This window comes from Eptesicus fuscus, chromosome 11 (assembly GCF_027574615.1).
Source record: "Eptesicus fuscus isolate TK198812 chromosome 11, DD_ASM_mEF_20220401, whole genome shotgun sequence".
Lineage (NCBI taxonomy): Eukaryota > Metazoa > Chordata > Mammalia > Chiroptera > Vespertilionidae > Eptesicus > Eptesicus fuscus.
This window is the reverse complement of record NC_072483.1, coordinates 29,586,496-29,606,235: the sequence shown is the minus strand read 5'-3', so window position 1 is coordinate 29,606,235 and position 19,740 is coordinate 29,586,496. Positions and strand designations below refer to the sequence as shown.

The following is a 19,740-nucleotide window of genomic DNA, read 5'->3' as shown; positions in this document are numbered from 1 at the left end:
AGCCTTTCTTACCCCCAAATTATAAAAACATCCTATATTTTCATCTTATACTGATTTAGTGTTACTCTTTCCATCTAGCTCCTAAATCCATCGGGAATTTATTCAGTTTATCTAACTAAGAAGAAAACCAAGTGGCTGAAGCCAGGGAGAGAGGAGTGAGAGCTGGGGCTGAGAGTGAGGCAGGCAAGGCAGGCATGTTAAGGATATGGATTTTAATCATGAGAGCAATGGGATAAACCCTCAAAAGTGTGTAAGAGGGCACCAAGATCAGTTTTCACTAACAGCTCTAAAAGGACCACTGAGATGCTTCAGACAAAATAAAATAACCTTCACACAAAAGACTAGAATGTTTAACAGTATTCATTATAGAGAAATTACAGTAAGTAGAGGTGGAAGGGCATATACTAGTAACGTCCTTCTTTTGTCTCTTTGCCCAAATTAGGTGTTTAAAAAAACGTAGCCATTGGTTTCTACTAAAGTAACCCAGGGAAGGAGAGTACCTGAAAGTTCTGAAACAGGCAAGCCATGGGGTTATTGTTAGCTGGGCAGGGCATTGTGGGCTGTCCTTGGAATGCCTGGAGGCTCGGGTACCCCTGAAGAATCTGCTGCTGCTGCTGATTTGGAGGAAACATCTGATTGTTGTTTAACAGCGACTGTAGATGAGTCAGTTGATGATTATTCAAAGTATTGTTTATTGAGGACATGTCACCTATAGTTTGGAAAACATAAAATGTAAGTCAATGTGATTCTTTGGCAATCCTATGCCTGTCTTTGTACCCAACGATTCCTGAAACAAAAACTAAAAACTAGACTTACATGATAAATTTTTTTCTCTCTTTTTCTCCTCAAAGTCTTACTAAGTGGTAAGGAGAGAGTATTTTACTATTTAATTTTATATTTCATAATTAGTTTTTTGGTTTTATGTCATGAGAGATGAGTCTTTCTCTATCCATTAGCCAGTCCTTACATTGAGCTTCAGTGTTAAAAATTCCTTGAAACTATTTTTATTAAAGCACCTACAATTAAAGGTAGAAATTAGTCCTAACCTGTTTTAGCAATCATAAGAATTTGATCAGATGATTAAAATAAGTGTATCTGATCAGGCCTTGTTTACAAAGTTTAGTTCTCAAGTCAGAATCATCACCAATTACCACCAAATAAAATTGGATTTGGTATGGAAATATGTATTTTGTTTTTAAGTGAAAGGTTGGCCACCTAAAATTAAAATTGTAAAGAAAGTGAACAATACAAAACGAAATCATTGTCATAATCATTAAAAAATATTATATAATTAGATAGGATTAGCTAATAACTAAATTTATATTCAAAATTCAAAATAGACTTGTTTTGAAATTACACTGAAGTTATTTTGAAGATGATGTCATAGGAATTGTTCTGTAACTTGAAATATATAAATCTAGTATGCTTTTTTAGATTACTTAACTGCACTGAGTTCAATGACAAATAGAACTAATTAAATTATATTATAAAGGTGTCCATAGATCTGGAAACATATATTTTATTGCATACATTGAACATTCCCTTGATAATATCAAGTATATTTGCTGATGCTTCCAGACTTTATGGAAACCATCTCTGTACTTTATATTATAGTCACCTGCATCAATAAGTTGAATATACTTGACATTATTATCTAACATTATTATCTTAACATTATTATAATGTCATTATTTTTGTGACATTATGATTTACATGAAAAATTTTGTTTTTAAGCCACAAAACTTTTAAAGAATAATACTGTCTGAGGAAATCTAGCAATTGCTATTGGGGCTATTTCCTTGAACTTGGACACATTTTAACTTTGAATGTTTTTTAATTCTGTTTATTGAGGGGTCACCTGAAAAAACACTTCCTGACACTGTTTCCATCCACGGTGCAGCTGCTCATACTAACCCTGTGATGCCACACCAACTAAAATTCAAGTAAAAGTTATTTTTAAGGTGTACCTGTGCCTTATTATTTGAAAAATAAGACTCTACTTGGCTTAAGAGGATGATGGATAGGTTAGCGTTAGGTGGCATCAGAATTAGAAGATAAGAGAAAGCAGATTAAATTGACATTTAGTATTGCTAGGATAGGGGAGAAGAAAAAGTCATTTTCATGTTTGTATAACTATGGTGGTGTGTGGGTGTTATTATATTTAGTTCCTTAAGCAAGCTGTGACAGAACAAAAACATTTTTAAAAATAGTGTGACAAAATGGAGTCTTTAAAAATGAGAAATTAGAATTAGAAAAACGTTTCGTTTGTAAAAATTTGCGAAAAATTTTAACTTACCAAGCAGACCTGTCCCCAGTAGAGGGTTAAGTAGCTGTGGCACCACAGAGTTACTGTTGAGTTTAGCTGGACCAGGTGTGTTCCCAGCACTATTAGATATATTCAGCAATGTTTCTGCCATTGACACCACTGCTGTCCCACCAAGTGTTGAGACAGTCAGTGCTGCCACTGCTGATGATGTAGTGGTTGTGGTAGTGGTTGCCTGGGAGGAAGTTGCTATGGAAACCTCTGGATGATTAGCGGTGTTGGCCGATGCCGAGTTCAGGACACCTCCCAACAGCTGGGGATTCAAGGCCATTAATCCTGAGGCCCCAGCGACAGCTGGGAGGAACAGGGGGTTAGAAGTAGTGTCACCGCCTGCAAAGCTGGGCAAAGGGTTCCCCAGGGGGCTGGTTAAAAGGGTCTCAGCTCGGCCGCCCTCTGACTGATTGCTCGGCAAGTGGTCTGGTGGGGCTGTCATCTGTGTTAGTGAGGGCAAAGGGGCATTTTGCTGCTGAAAGAGATCTGAGATGGTCAGATTGAAAGATGGCAGGGGAAGCATGGCAGCTGCGTGGGCTTGGTTCTGAAGCAGGGCCGCTAAGAGCTGAAAGCTGACAGGCTGCAGTCCCTGCCCATCCACGTCACCGGAGAGGAAAGCTAAAGCAGCGTTTACATTCGGGTTGAGAAAACCTAAAGGGTGGAGGTTGATCTCAGACTTGCCTTCTCCCGCTGAAGGCTGGAGGATATTTAATAGATTCTGGTTTAGGAGATGCTGCTGATTCACTGGCAAAGAGAGAGGCAGAGAACTGAGGAGGCTGGGGTTCAAGGGGTGTGGAAGATGGCTGTTGGAGGTGCTGTTGGGTGGAAAAGGAAGGGCGTGCTCCTGGCCAGCGAAAGGAAAGTCACTGGCGACGGGCAGCTGGCTCTGCAGTGGGTTTCCGGCCGCGGTGGTGACGATGACGCCGTCCTGGAGGACAGATGTTGTCTTCGTGATGGCAGGGTGGCTGGTGCCAGCGATGGCCATGGAGGATGAGGGTCCTGAACCGCCTAAAACGGAGACAACACCAAACAAAAACGCCACGCGTCAGTTGTGGATGTGAAGGCAGACAACCCCATGACCATACATTGAGATCCATTTCAACTAATTCATTACCTGTCACCTTTACTGATCTTAATCAGAGATGATATCCCACCTGTTAATGACACAAGTTTCCTAACCTACTTTGAAAAATAAATTTATTGGAGAAGTTTAGGTTACTAAGAAATAGCTTGTGTTTCACAGCTGGACAGAGTGAAGGTGGAGGAATTTCTGTAGTAGGTCATTCATTTGGGTTAGATAAAAGCAACAAGCCTTCATTTAAAAAATATATTTTTCCTTTTAAAAAAGTTTTTGTTTATTTGTAATACTAGTACTTGCTTTTAGTAAAAAAAACAAAGAATATGCATGAGCATATAAAACAGAAAATAAAAAGTACTTATAACTATTTTAATATTTTAATGTATAGTTTTCTGGACTTTACCCACCTGTATTTGTATATATGTATACACACACACACACACACACACACACACACACACACACACACATATACACATATATACATGTGTTACATATTTTAACACACAGTTGTGATATTTTGATTGTTTACAATCTTTTACATGGTAAGCAGCACTAAAAGCATTAACTCATCTTTGTCAATATACTAAATTACTTTCTAAAGATAAAGTCTTAAAAGTGGAATTCCAGGAACAGAAGAGTTTACATATATTTAAAGCTTTGAATACTTCCTGTCAAACTGCCCTCCAGCAAAGTTGATCAATATACATTCAATTTCCATTTCTATAAACAGTGCATGGTAGTGCTCATTCTTACCAACATTATGTTTTATTATTTTTAAATCTTTGCTACTCTGATAGCATAAAGGTACTTTGCACTCATTATTCCTTAAGTCAGACAAGTCTTCATCCAAACAGCATTTTTAATCTTGAAAGTCTTATGCAAGAGATGAAAATTCAGGAAGTTTAATATTTAAAAATATAAAATTTGGTTGCTTAATTGTTTTCAATCCAAGCTGCACAATAGAATTACCTGGATAACTTGAAAAGAAAAGAAGAAAAAAAAAAGCAATGCCTTGGGCCCTATTCCAGACCAGTTGAAAACCCATCTCGGGGGCACCCCCAGCCTGAGCAGTAGCATTTTTTCAAATCACCCCTGGAGATCCCGATGCACATGGGGTGGGGTGAGGAGAGTGAGAATCACATCTGTTGAAAAGCAACCTGTAATCATTTTTTCATAAAAGGTTTTCCCCTAAAGAGATGCACTGTTTTATGTGATACACACATTCGGCAAAATTTATTATTACAAGCATATGCATTTAATTTCCTATTAAAACATAAACATGTATATAGTATAATAAACAATACCACTGTCACTGAAAACCTAAAATAATTCAAAAATTTTACTGCTGTAATATGCCATCATAAGACATTTTACATTTGACCAAATAACCATGGAGGCCTCATCCAAACACATAAAAATGTTTCCATACTTATAATACTACAAATACGATTTTATCATCTTCCTGTTTTCTCCTAACAAAATAACACAAGAATTTTTCCTTTATGATATATAGATTTTATATTAATATTTTAAACATGTAGCATATGGATTGACCATTTCATGTAAAACATTCTGATACATTTTGACATTCTGATTTTTTCATTATTATGTGTAACACAGGATGAACATCTTATTGCATATGATACTTTCCTACCTTTGAATTTGTCCTTAGGAAAAATTCCATCATTGGCATGATTGTTATGAGAATCAAAAATAGGGACATGAAAGGCTTGTGATATGTAAAAATCTATACAAAATAAAAGGAGTTATCGTCATCATTACTACTGGCATTAGTATATGTAGTTAGTAGTGGTGATGTGGCAATAGCAGTTAGTATATCCAACACATCAGCATATCCAACACTCCTTACAGAATGTCCCTATAGCACGACTTTGCAATTTTTCCCAGCTGTCATGTCTGCTTTTTTTTTTTTAAAGCTCTCAGTGTTTTATTTAAAGAATAAGATTTTAAAATGCCCACTGTTTAAAAATATATAAATATTTATAAAATATTATCATAAAATAATGAGTATGTTCACAAAGAGTGGGGTCAGAGCATATCAAATGCTGATATAGGCATATGGCATACAATTCTTTAAATATTAATTCAGATTTGTAATAAAACAATCTTAAACATTTCATTGCCACTTAAATCTTGCTGCTATTTCCGTAAATAGGTACTGTGCTTTATTTGCATATGGAAACCATCTTTTTAAACAGTGAATAAAAACTCTTATTTATTGGTAATCACTATCCGAGGTCTTCTCCCTTATTTGCTAAATAATAATGACTTATTTAAATGTACAGATCACCATTCAGAGCACATTTTCAAAATATTCCAGCATGTAGGTGACAAGGATTTGTAGAAGAAGGATTTCCGTAGAGGTTATTCTTTTTAATCTTTGTTTTCCAAGAGAAACATTTATATTTAAGATTCAAGAAAGTAGCACTTTGGGGACATTATTCTAAAAGTCTCCATCTAAATATTATTGAAGAATGACAATAAAGAAATGTAGTTACTTTGGGTGTATTTTCACATTACAAATAAGATGATGGTAAAGAGAACAACCTTCTCAAGAGTAGTATGTGGATCAAAGGCCATTTGTTTACTTTCTCCAATTTTCAACCAATCAGTGCAACAAACAGGTATCCTCTTCTGAACAAAATGATTATACAGAAACAAAAACCAGGCCTAAAAATCACAAAACACTCTGCGCTTTCCTGCAGGAACTTGAGCAGTCTTGAGCACACAAACCTTCCTGTCTCTCTTTTTCTTCTTTCAAAGACACATTGTTGAGAGCTTATTATGAACCAGGAACTAATGTTCTTTTCATATAGCCAGTGTAACTGTAATAGCTAAGAGCTATAATAGGTATATAACAGGAAGGCAATTGTAAAACTGAAGGTGTTAGGGAAAACGAAGCAAGTGGTAATATTTGATCTGGGATTTGAGAGTGGAAAAGGAGAGAAAGGGCTTCTAAGTAAAAGGAAAGTAATTAAAAAACAAGACAAGGAGGTAATAAAATGCATGGAGAGTAATGGATTCTTATATATCTTCGAGCAAATAAATATGACTGAAAATATTATTTGCTGCTTTCCCAGACACACTGGCCCTGCCACCCATAGTTAAACATGCGCCTTAGACAAGAGGTAATGAAATTTGAAATAATCTTTCTAAACCATTAAAGGCAAGGACCACTTCTTATTTTCTTCTGCATTCCAAGACCTAACACAGTCTCACACATGGTTGGCATTCAGAAAATGTTTCTTGTTTGAATTAATCTCTTAAGAAGTTCAGAAAACTTGCACTAATTTTCTAGAAATCAGATCACTTGCATTTGATGGCGTGTGTGTGTGTGTGTGTGTGTGTGTGTGGAGAAAGGGAGAGAATACCACCCATTGGTGGAGAAAGTAACCTGACTCTCCTGATGCCAGGAGATGAGATGTTGGAAAGGAGATGGCTGGAAGATGCCAAGCTACTTTAGAAGGCTCCCAGGTGGTCTAGGGAGTTAAAATCTCCCTAGAGAGGAAGAGTCCTCACAAAGTCCTCAGTTCCTAAGGTCACTCATTAATGCTTGGGATCATTCAGAGGACCCTGGATTTTTATAGCTGGAGATAAATTGGAGGTTGCTTATTTCTGAACCACTTAGGTAATCTTGAATAGGCACTCTCTGGTGAACCTACATCACAGTTCTGCATAAAATCCTTGTCTGTTGAAGCATTTGGGAAAACAATGTTTTTCTTCTTTCCTTTTTCCATTTCCTTGTCTCTTTCTTTTCTTTTTACTCTTTTCTTTCCTCTTCCTGCCTTCTTCCCCGGCCTGCCTGGCTGTCCACCTTTACTTAGTTTGCAGCCAAAATGTTTCATGCTTAATCTAATGAAATGAACAATTAGAGTTTTTGAAAAAGCAAACTATTCATTAACCATTTAGCAGTTAAATAATCAAAAGGCAGCTGGGAGCCTGGAAAAAATAAGTCGGAGAAGTCCTTTAATTGGAAAAAGTGATCATTTCATACCAGCCAGCAGTACCATGAACTGGCATAGTTTTTCTCTTTGTTGCTTTTGAAGAAGAGAGAAGACATATAAAGCTACCCAAATAAACCTTCCTGGTGCGAGATCATGTGCCTCGATCCCCAATCAAAGGGTGAGAGTCTAGCACAACGAGGAAAGGACTTGCCCAGTTAGGTTGATTTCCAAATATAAACAGTACGCTTTGCACACACATATAGTTTCTCTGTGTGTGTGTGTGTATACAGAAATAGCATCAGCAAAATTTTTCAAAGAAATTTTTAAGGCTGTTTTCCTACTATTACTAATTTTCATTCTTGAGTTTTATTTGCCTCATTAAAAATGCTTTTCAAAACAAAGGTACTGTCTACCTCTTTAGATTTATCTTCTGTGTCACCAATATTCTTTGAGAAAAGTCATTGTTCATATTATGCTAAATTTTTTAAAGGCTGGATCTTAACACATTGTGGACCAGTAGTTCTATTGCTAGCTTTACCCAGTGGCCAGATAAGTTTCTATTGAACGAGTACAAAAAAAGTATTACATAAATGTTAAAGGCACGCTTTAAAATTAAATACCCATTGCAGTTTGAAGTTATTTATTACATGTTCTTACAAGCTAATATCTTTTTAAAGTATGATACTTTGTAAAACTGTGTAATCTGAAGTGAGAATTCTCGTGATCCGTCCGCAATGTGTTAAGTATTAATATTGTACATGTCTTTGTATGTGTACAGAATAGAGCATTAATTAAGCTCACACCAAATAGACCAATAAGTTGTTTTTAAAATTTCATTATACCATTTTAATCTCCAATTTTGAATAAATAGTACTTCATGTTAGAAAACGCTTTCTAAATTGATTTGCCCACATGTTGATTTTTGTCCATAAAATTCAAGAAATGAGTCATACAGAAGAAACTCCTTCAACTACATGCCTTCAATGGCAATCCCTAGTAAAAATGAATGCTTCTAGAGACGAGAGAAAATATCATGCCCTAGTGAGTCAATAAATATAATCCATCTTTCCATACAGTGGAAATAGTACACTTTTCTCCTCTATATTTAAAGGATTGATTTAACAATAACTCTATGAGAAGTCTCCATCTTCCAACAAGACATTATTTTCCCAAGCCTTAGTAATGTCACGATAGTAAGTATTTACAAAAATGTATCACTTTATGCTTGTGGTTTGTGATGTAAATTCCTAGCATTCCTTTAGCAGAAGTAGGCAGGAAGTCCTAGGGACTACAGATGTTCCTCGACTTACAATGGGGTTACTAGTACATCCCAATAAATCCATGGGAAGTTGAAAATATCATAGATCAAAATGCATTTAATACACAACCTACTGAATATCACTGCCTAGCCTAGCTTACTGAAATGTACTCAGAACACTTACATTAGCTCATAGTTGGGCAAAATTATCTCACATAAGGCCCATTTTACAATAGTGTTGAATACCTCACATAACTTATTGAATGCAGTATCAAAAAAATACTGGCAACACAGTACACTGTAGAGTTCTGGTTGTTTACCCTTGTGGACTCCTGAAAGCCGGGGCTCCCTGCTGCTGGCTGCTCCACATCACAGAGCGAGCACCATACTGCATATTGCTAGCCCAGGAAAAGATCAAAATTAAAAGTACACTTTCTACTGAACCCGTGTTGCTTTTGCATCATCGCAAAGTCAAAAAATCTTAAGTTGAACCATCATAAGTTAGAACCATTTAGTGTCTATTTGATCTCCACAAAGAAGGGAGGGGTGGACCCCAAAACAAAAGCACTTAGAAGAGGGGGAAGGAAGGAATGTCAATCTCTTGCTTGGTAGGATTTCTAGTGTATGGATATGCTAGAGCAGTGATGGGCAACCTTTTGAGCTTGGTGTGTCAAACTTCGCCAAAAAACTGAGCATAACTCAGGTAGTGTGTCACTTTGAGAAAAAAACATTATTTCGCAAATGTTTCATCCTCAGGAGCAGCAAATGTTTCATCCTCGGCATGTGGCCGCCTCAGCAGCCACGTGTCATCAGAAATGGCTATGCGTGTCAGTGCTGACACGCGTGTCATAGGTTCGCCATCACTGTGCTAGAGTAACATACAAAATGCATCATCAATATTCCAATTGGAAGTTTTATTTCCTTATTTTAATTAGGTGTTTCTAGATTAATATAGTTAATTTGTACCCTTTCATTGCATACTGTTATGTGTAGTGCTAAAATAGTGTTTAGCACATACTAGGTGCTCAATAAATATTTGCTGAGTTTATTATCCCATGAATAGTCTGAGACAGTGTTTAGGCCAATTTGGGGCTGCAAAATCAATTTAGTATGCCCCAACCATAAATAAATAGAAAAGAGCGCATTGCATAACTAGGGTATTATTTTGTGGAAACTGCTTCTGTTAACATTGGAGTGCTGGGTCAAGTTTTGTGAGTGGGTGATCATTTCAGTGAATCATGATTTTTAAAAGAAATACAACAAAATAGGATAAAAAAAGAATATATCAGAGTGCATCACATGTAATAAGTGTGTTTTTTTTCCAGGAAAATTTTATTTGTTATACATTAAAGATATATCTCTGGTGGATTGTAAGGCAAGTTAGTTTTTTACCGTGGGAAGAAGTAAAAAACCAAAGTTTGACAAACACTGTATTCAGATCAGGCCTAGAGCTCAACTCCGTGGGGATGCTCTATGGAGCAGCGCTCCAGGAAGCACATCTATCAGACTACAGTGCGAGAGGCGTTCCCGGTGGCGTGGGCAGCGCTGGAGCCCACTCAGGGTGTCTGTGGTAAACACTCTCTTAGACCTGTACCTGTGGGTCTTGGGCAGACTTCCAACCTTCCCTGGACTAGCTCCACCCCAGGAGTATTTCAGCTACTCCATCAGAATTCTGTCATCTAATTCCATTTTTTAATCTGTGAAAAGGTGAGTTGTCACTTTGCATTTGCAAGAAGTATAATTCTTAGAAAAGGATGTTTACTCTCCTCTTTTCTTGGTTGGCATTAATGTTGTCTGATATAAGTTCCTGGAAGATAAGAACTTAATGATTTGATTTATCTCGTACCACTTAGACATGGTACTAAATGGTATCTATTTTGATGACACCATGGGAACATTTTTGATTGTTATTTTTAATGAGTCAAATTTTTGTAGAGTTAACATCACTGCTTATAATTTGGGATTTTCAGAGGCTGCTTCACTGTTTTCAGACCACTTGATTTTAGTAAATAGTAGCTTAGGCATTACTCTTGGACTGAAGAATTTCTAGTGGCTTTATAAGTGAGCTTAGTGTACTGCAATGGAATAAAATTCTCCCAATTTACACACTAGGACAGTTTATTTCTTAAAAGGTACAGAATAGATAATTGGATTAGTGAACATCTCACCCCACTCTGAGTTCTGTTATCTCCTTTGATTACACAGACTCAAGGTCTAAAGTAAAACACGTTTTTAGCTCCTTGTTTTGCACACAAGGAAACATTAAGCTTGGGATATGTAAGCAAAACAACTGGTGTAACCCTGATAGTAGGAAACCTTCTTAAGCAGCAAGACATTGTCTATTGTAACAGTATCTTCCAACAAAGAAGAAATGGCTCATTTTGCAAAAAAATTAACCAAGAGAATAGACATAGGCTATCATCGCACAATCAAGAATTTAATATAGTTTTGGTATTTGGTTAAAAAACAAGAGGGCAACTTTTAACCTAGAAAACTTGTGCATGATGATAAAATCTAGGCATTTAAACATTTGGGTGGAAATACTTTCAATAGAAACTAATGTATGTTCAGTCATGACCTTAGGAAGGCCTCTGGCATTCTTCACTCTACATTAGTCTATGTAAGATTAGAAGATTATTTCTACACAAACTTCCCATATCTTGAGAGCTCTAACTTAGAGTATAATCACCCTTGAACATTTTTATCCCATAATTTTTTGTACCTGTAACATGTAGGAAATGACAATTTACCTTTATTTTCGGTCTGGCATGTTCTGAGGATAAATAAATACATAGAACAACAACAACAAAAACACAAGCTTATTACTTTGCAGTCTTTTACCAAGAGTGTCCTTTTGTGGCTCTATTTCATTTCCTTATACCTACCATATCAATGGTTATAGTGAGTTTCAATCAAATGCATTTTGTGCTGAAATAAAACACGTCTTTTCCAGAGTTTAAAAAAATATATATATATCCATAAACATATATTTATTTGTATTCTTGTTATAGTCAATTTATATCTTTAAGAGTTAAGGCAAATAAATGTTTGTTATCTTCTCTTCTGGTACAAACTCATACTCTGCTCATTCAGAGAATTTATTTTCATGTGTTCAGAAGAGTTTATTTCATGATTTTATTAGGGGAAAATAAGAGAACATAAAAAGCATTTTAAAGTAAAAAAAGTTGTATTTAATGACCTTATCATATTGGATAAAGTAAGGTTCAGTTTAGTTAGCAGAGTAGTATAAATCATTTTGTTTCTTTGAAAATTGGAAAAAAACCACAGGGCCATGGAAAGGATGGGTTGGTTGTAATGTGGGTACTGACGGAGCTAAGTCCTCACAGAGGCCCTAGTGGCTGGGCGCTGAGGGACTAAGTTCCCACAGAGGCCCGGGTGGCTGGGCGCTGAGGGACTAAGTTCCCACAGAGGCCCGGGTGGCTGGGCGCTGAGGGACTAAGTTCCCACAGAGGCCTGGGTGGCTGGGCGCTGACGGAGCTAAGTCCCCGCAGAGGCCTGGCTTCTTGGCATGTGTGTTTCTGTTCTAAGATCAGAAGGCGGGCAGGAGGCAGAGGCACGGAGAAATGAAATTTGAGTCAAGGGTACTTGATTTTGGATTCCTCTCTAAACCAAACCACCACAAAACATGCTGAAACCTGTCTCTCTTCATAAATTGAAAGTTACTTTCAAAGCTCACGACCGAGGGCTCTCTGAACAGCCTGCCTTCAGCAGTTTGAGTGTTTGCACTGAGATCAGGAACTTTGGAAGTTGGTGGTCAGATCCCCAGCTTTGCTTTGCCACTTCCTACTGGTCAGTTTCTACATCTGTCATGTGGAAATATTAACCTTACTTAAAATCTGATATCTAAAAAGCTAACAGAAACCTGTAAACTTTACAAAGCAAATGTTTAGAGAGCTTTAATGGAAAGGCAATTTCAAAACTCCAAATAGAACCAATAAAGCCTTGTAGTCTAAGTTTCACAAAATGTTTCCTAAGTATTTCATATCTTTTATCTGATTTTTAAAATTATCTTTGTCTCCAACTCCCATACTTGAGTGTGTCCCATAGAACTCACTTATAGGCAAAAAAAAAAAAAAAAAAACAAAACAACACACAAAAACCTGTACTTGGGTTGTTCATAATAGAAAAAACTCTTTAAAAGAAGATTTAGAAAATGAATTACCAATATTATGAAGCATTTTGAAAGCAAGTGATTTTTTTGTCTTAATAGATGTCTTAATGCAATATTTTTGAGCTATTGCTTTGGAAAGAGGAAAAAGGGCACCGGATTGCACAGGAGGCCACTTGAGCTCTGTCCAGGCTCTGTTACCGTGGAGCAGAGAGGGCCCGTGTTACCTTAGTCCCTTACCTCACTGTGTATCTCACTGGGAACGACAAGACTAGTACATGCATAGTCGCCTCCTTTAAAAGTCTAATTACATGTTATCCACTAGGAAACCCATTCTTATCTGAGTCAGATGATACCAATTCATTAAAATAAAGGTCACCAAATTCAATTAGCAAATGAAGGGCAGTTCTCTTGATATTTTGCACAATTCGCCAGCATTGACACAAACATTCTAATCGTTGTACACTATAATATTAGAGTCCAAAGAGAGAAGGCAAAAATAACCGACTTTTGTCTAAAAGTGTATCAAAAGTTTAAAAACGTGGCTTGTAACATGCTTCAATTCATTATCTGTTGGATATTTTTTTAAGATGTTGAAAGTGAAAAGAGTTTTTTTAACCACTGTTTCAGTTGAAGAACTTATGCAGCTGAGAAGAAAATGGATTATAGAATTAGATGAACCTGAGTTCAAATCTGAATTCCGTTATATATGATCTTGGACAGTTAAGTTCTCTGACACTCAATTTACTCATCTAGAAAATGGGGACAATGATGCCTTATACTCTGGAAAACTGCCTATGTCAGAAATAACCTAGGAAAATCACCTGGTACATAATAGGTGCTCAATAATAGCTATAAGTAACATTTTAAGAATAAAAGTGTTTTCACCTAATATCTAACTGGTATGTTAGGAATATCCAGCAAAACTTACAGAGATAATTGTGACCGTCATCTGCTGTCTGACTATGAATGAATGCCCAGCCTGGGTGCTTAGTTGATGGATGAACAAAGTCAGTGTAAAAAAATATTTAGTCTAAGCAGTTACAGTGACAGAACATTCAGTGACAGTTCACTATATATCAAAAAGAAAAACGGCATTAGAGACTTCAATGTTCAGCTCATCAAAATAGTTATATTAATTAGTAAATCTACTAATTTTCATAACCAGCTGCATATTCAATCTATGTATATTAATTAGTATTTAATCTTGTTAAGTTTGATATTTTAAAAATTCTTACTGACCTAAGTTTTCATCAAGCATATGCTGTTAGCTTACATATGACTGGTCACATCCATATCATTACTAGACATTTATTCTTACCCCTTTTAGCTATTTATATGCCAGCACTTTTCTTACATTAATCAATTTTAAACTTGTGTGTTTTGGTACTCCCAACACTGGGAATCCGGATCCAATGTTTTACACAGATGTGAGGAATAAGAAAATACATGTTTAAGACTATATAAAATAAGTCTACACTTGACATCCAGATGAAACAAGAATATAAATAAATGTTTGTCTTTACATATAAACTTAAATACATCATTAATAAAATACATACACTTTTCAATATGAACTGAGACCTGAAACAAAGTAAGTTGAGGTAAGGGGTATCAAAATTTGAAGATATAATACAACAAGACTAACAATTCTCATCTAAATGATTGAAGGTATGCTTAATAAATATTTAAAATAGTTTCTTATTTCATGTAACTTTAATCTGATAAGTGCATAAGATTAAATTTTCATTTGTGTGGAATTATCTAAAAAGGAATATGAGTCATTGAAAAGCTAGAAGCCCGTTTGTAATAAGTATCCTGTTAAACACAAAACATAGTTTCATGAAATTCCTTAGATTAAGAATACCAAGAAGACACTAATGATTTCAATTATCTTCTCCGCCTCATATTCTTTTTAACACAAGAGGCTAATGAATAGTTCTGCATTAAATACAACAAAACAACACGAACATGAGTTGTGGAGGACGGCAGGTGTAGGTAGTGACACTGGGAAAAAACACTTGATCTAACTATCGGTAACAACGACATAGGTCACAGTGCTGTCCCAGCAAGGTGGTACCATAAGGTCTATACATGCCTGTACAACAGCTTATTATTAAAAGCCTCAGCAGTTTTCTCATTTTCATTAACACTCTGGTTTTTAAAGCCCACTATTTTCATATTTGAATTTTGTCTCAACAACCACCTTTTATTTTCTTCCTGTCATTTCCCACAAATCTCCCAGATCATTAGTGCTGTGTTTTGAGTATTCTTTTTAATGTTTTCATGGCCAAGTTTTTGATGTTTCAATGAATTTCTCTCTTGAGTGCTTCTTTACATTTTTAAAAATTTCTGAGGAATCTATTGCACAAAATGCAGTTCTTTCTAATGTGTCTGCTTTTAAATAGATTTGTCTCCATTCATAGTGGATGAAAAGATACAATAAATTTGGGTTCAAAACCTTAATGTCAATGCTAAAAATAATGGTTTAGTTCTACAAGAAAACTGTAAAACAATATCAAGATCAAAAATTCTGGAAATCAGGTTTTCAAGCCTTTTTTTTTTATTTATTAGAAAACTTAAATTATTACCCTTTTTAAAAAGGGAGTAGTCAATATCCATTTTTAAATTTTCTCAAATAATAATAAATGATAGCAAACTAGGATAAGAAAACACATTAGAAGACAGCTTTCTACTTCATACAACTTCTGGTTACCTCCTCCTATCCATTCACCTATTTCTGGTCAGCAGCAAGAACAGAAAATCCATTTATCTTTGCCTTTTTGGGTTTTCCACGATGAGCTTCATTTACCTGAATACAAACAAAAGCTAGGGGACACAGGTTTTCTATTGCATAAGCCAAGAACCTGGCTCATGGGCCAGGATGCCCTGCCTTCTATGGCTTCTGTAGTTTAGAGTCCAATGGTTAACATGACCAAGTGGAAGTTGAACGATATTCGAAATGACACAGATTGACGACAAATAACGGACATACATGGAATCCCCGTGGCTGTTGTTTTCCCCTAGCAGACAGATCCCTAGCATTCTGTAAATGAAATTATAAATACTAAAGAAATGATGAGAATTTCACAATGGGGAAAGAGGATCATTTCTTATCATAATAAATATTTTGGTACAAATTTTAAAAAACGTAGAAAAGTTTAGTACCTCTGGGTACTTTTTTCTAAGAAAACCATACCTGCTTCAGAACTTGTTTGATTATAGCTGCTAACAATGCTGTTTGGTATCACTGGAGTGGAGGACGTTGAAATTCTTGACTGAGGTGGATTGGGATGTAATGAGTTTCCTAAAGCCATGCCCGACTGACTGAGCATCCCACAGTTCCCGCTAGCCTGAATCTGATTTATCAAACCTGCCAGATGGTGGTTGGGGACTGAACTGTTACTGTGAACAAAGTTAGTGTTTGCGTTGTGGCAGTGCACGGCTTCCCCTCGTATAGGGATGTTCTGTGTCAGTGAATTCTGAAGAACACTGGAGTTCATACTGGGATCTGTAAAATGCAGCTGGTTAGCAGAGCAAGGCAAAGCAGTATTTGAGGCCCCACAACCCGGGGTACTATTGCTACTCAAGTGAGAGCTTTGACAACTCATAGACTGTAGTAACTGAGACATTGAACTGATGGGGAAAGAACCCTGACTTTGCTTCCTTAGCAAGTCGGGTCCTGGTTTAGGAACTGAAGAACTATCCATTTGAGACTGTCTGAGCAAACTCAAAACTGTGGTAGGAGGCTGTTTTCTTTTCCGCAATGAGTCCTTTTGCTGAGACATCAGCTTATCTCTTAGTGCTGCTCGACCACTTTGCCCTTCACCTGTTGGGAGAAGCATGTTGGCAGTAGGAGGGAACATGGTGTTTAAAGTGCTATGTCCTTCAGTGTTGCCACTGCCAGCAACAGCTCCAGAATTGCTACTGCTGCTACTGTTGTTACTAGCAAGTTTGTTTTGATTTGCTAGCTGTGCTTTGGCTGCTGCTGAGAGTAAACTACTTGCTGGAAAGGAGGCAGCATTGTGCTGGTTCAAGATCTGATTTAAAGGCATTCCCAGCAAACCAGGCTGACTCTTTACAGAACCACTTCCGGCAGATGCAGCAGGAAAAGCTGCACTGCTTGGGGTAGTTAGTACATTACTCATTCCAGCAATTAATGGGTTAGGGATGTCCTTGTACTGATGATGTCCATCGGACTTGGTGGAAGGGCTTGATGGCATTGATGGCCGTGGGGACCCTATTGTTGACCTTGGTGACCTGGGTGGAACCTTAATACCACTGCAAGCGGCTTGGGGTCCTAGAGGTGGCATCATGAAATTTCCATGATCTGATGATGTGGAAGATGAGCGTGATCTTTGGGGCGATGCCTCAATCCTTCCGATTCCAGCCCCCATCATGTGCACTGGGGATGTCACTGGAGAAGGGGACAGGGAGGTTGAAGCTGAATGCTGAACTCTTTGAACATGACTCCCATGATTCATGTGACCAGGTTTTACGGTTGGCAAAGGGAGATTACTTGGCAAAGGAACAACAGCAGGAGGCATGCTTACATTCATCACAGGTACCTGAGAGTGGACATTTGAATGGAAACTAGTTGGATTAATGATAACAGGGTTCTGATTCGCCGGTTTACTAGGAATAGGGTCAAGAATGCCAAGTGGATCTTTCTCAGATGTTAATGGCTTTTTCTGAAGAGCACAAGAAGGTGGAGGAGGGGGAGGTGGGCCTTGGGGTAGTTTGTGGTGGAACATTGCTCGTGGTATTTCCATATTATTTGAAAAATTACACATTGGTTTTTTCATTACTGGACTCTTTGTAGTCAAGGTTGGGGAGAGAGGTATATTAGTCCTTCCAGCCATTGCACAGGATGACTGTACAGGAGAACCGTGTAGCATTACTGAAGGTGGAGAGAGAGGAGTCCTATTCAGGTGAATAGGACTGGAATTGGGAGCTCCATGAAAACCAGGATTATTTCTTGTGAAAACATCAGGGCTTCCAAGTGGGTCAGTCCTCGGAGAGATTGAGCCATCTCCATAAATCTGGGATCCTGACGATGCTGGGCTGGGCAGGCCTCCATGGCTGCCACGGAATGGAGATTTCTGTCCATGTTCACTGCTGCCCAATCTTTGCCGGGGGTAGACGGGGTGGAGTTCTTGTTGCTGGCTTCCAGGCAGTTCTTGTACATAGAGCCTTCCCATGGCATTTGATGATCCAATCATTAACTTGAAAGGATTCTTACATTCAGGCATTACAGAATTTGTAATTCCTTCATGAGACTTATTTCTTATGGATCTTGGAGTTGCTGCCCGTGAAGGTACTACTGGAGTTGCATCTGATGTGAAAGGAAAAGAAAAATCTGTTAAGTCATCTCAGCTCTTTTGTATTTGGGGGTGAGGGCTGAGGAGGGAGGAAATGAGGAAGGGAGGGCAGCTGGAAATAGAAATTTGCAAATAGAAGCCGTGCCTCTATGCAACTAGAAATTCTCCACTCTACATTAAATTTTGATTTAAAAAGTGCACGTTATTCTCCCTTAGTTGGCCAAAGGTCCTCAATTAACTGCTCATTATGTTTGTTTGCCTCTTATCTGTTGAGAAAGAATGAAAATCTGAATCAGTTCATACTGACATCAGCCATTCTAATAATATTTAGAATATGCAAAATCAAGATTGACAACCCACATAGAATTGATGATGTTACTATCTTGTTGAATTTGAAATTTTTAGGAACACAGTTACAATAGAAAATTATTATCTGTGTGGCATATTTTCTTGGGTGATTTAAATGAATTGCCATTTTTACCAGAAAATCTGTTGCCCTATAAATGTTTCTGTTATCTTACTGAAACCTCATCAGGACAGCTATAGAAATGCTTCTTTATCCCAACATTTTCACTGTAAGAGTAAAAGAGTCTTAATTTTTGTGAATTAAGTGAATGGAGTTCAGAATCTTTTATAATGGGAGCGATAACAATGGTAAAAGCAGTGATACTGCAATCATGCCTAACTTCCCATCAAGTCTATAACACTGCAGTTTCTTTGACATTAACCAGTCATTACTGTAAAAACAACTTTAGTCAGTCAACTCAGGTAAAAGGCTGCAATTCTTTTATTAGGACAGAATTCCTGTGCAGCATTCAGACTGCTAAATCTTTAGTGCTGGGTTCTAATTGCGATTCCTCTTTTTACAGAGTGCATCTCTCCCTCACTGGCCTTTGGAGTCCCTTCAGTCCCTTTGGAGATCAACAGAATACAGGCAACAAAAGCAAGCTGGCCCACTGGACAGAGCTTTCACATTATCTTGTCAGAATTCTAGGCTCAAGTTGTTTAGCCCCTAAGGATGTTTAACTATTTTATAAAGTTGTACCTTGTAAAACAGGGATGGCAAATAAAATTGATTTCCTAGGCCAAGTCCCATCAACTGGTGGTGGCTGCTTAGAGTGCTTTGATGGAAAGGATGCTGAGCCTTGCTGGGCTCTGTAGAAAATGCCACTGAGTCTATTACAGGCACAGGGGTTGAGAGTGACCTCATTCATACTATATGCTGGCCATCCCCATTCTAAGACTTACAACATATTGGCATATGTTTGTCAGCTGATTTCTCAACAGAAACTATGCAGGCCAGACAGTAGTGGCAAGAAATATTCAAAGTGATGAATAGCAAGAACCTACAACCAAGATTACTCTACTCAGCAAAGCTATCATTCAGAATTTAAGGTCAGATAAAGAACTTCACAGATAAGAAAAAGCTAAAGGAGTACATCATCGCCAAACCAGTATTGTATGAAATGCTGAAAGGTGTTAAGAAGAGAAGAAGAAGAAAAAGGTAAAGATAAAAATTATGAACAACAAATACATATCTATCAACAAGTGAATCTGAAAATCAAGTGAATAAAAAATCTGATGAACAGTATTAACTGGTGAATATAATAGAATCAGGGGCATAGAAAGGGAGTGGACTGACAATTCTCAGAGGGAAAGGGGAGTGGGGAGG

General features: G+C 37.3%; 1 protein-coding gene across 1 annotated transcript in view; it reads right to left on the bottom strand.

The window, feature by feature from the left end:
- The window catches only part of MBD5 (methyl-CpG binding domain protein 5), a 164,551-nt gene that overhangs the window by 28,718 nt on the left and 116,093 nt on the right, over nucleotides 1–19,740 (bottom strand). Inside the window, exons 6-8 of the mRNA XM_008138704.3 lie at nucleotides 15,947–18,082; nucleotides 2,297–3,322; nucleotides 501–709 (exon numbers count right to left, since the gene is read on the bottom strand). Of these exons, the coding sequence (XP_008136926.2) occupies nucleotides 501–709; nucleotides 2,297–3,322; nucleotides 15,947–18,082 (3,371 nt within the window). The remainder of the gene's footprint in view (nucleotides 1–500; nucleotides 710–2,296; nucleotides 3,323–15,946; nucleotides 18,083–19,740) is intronic.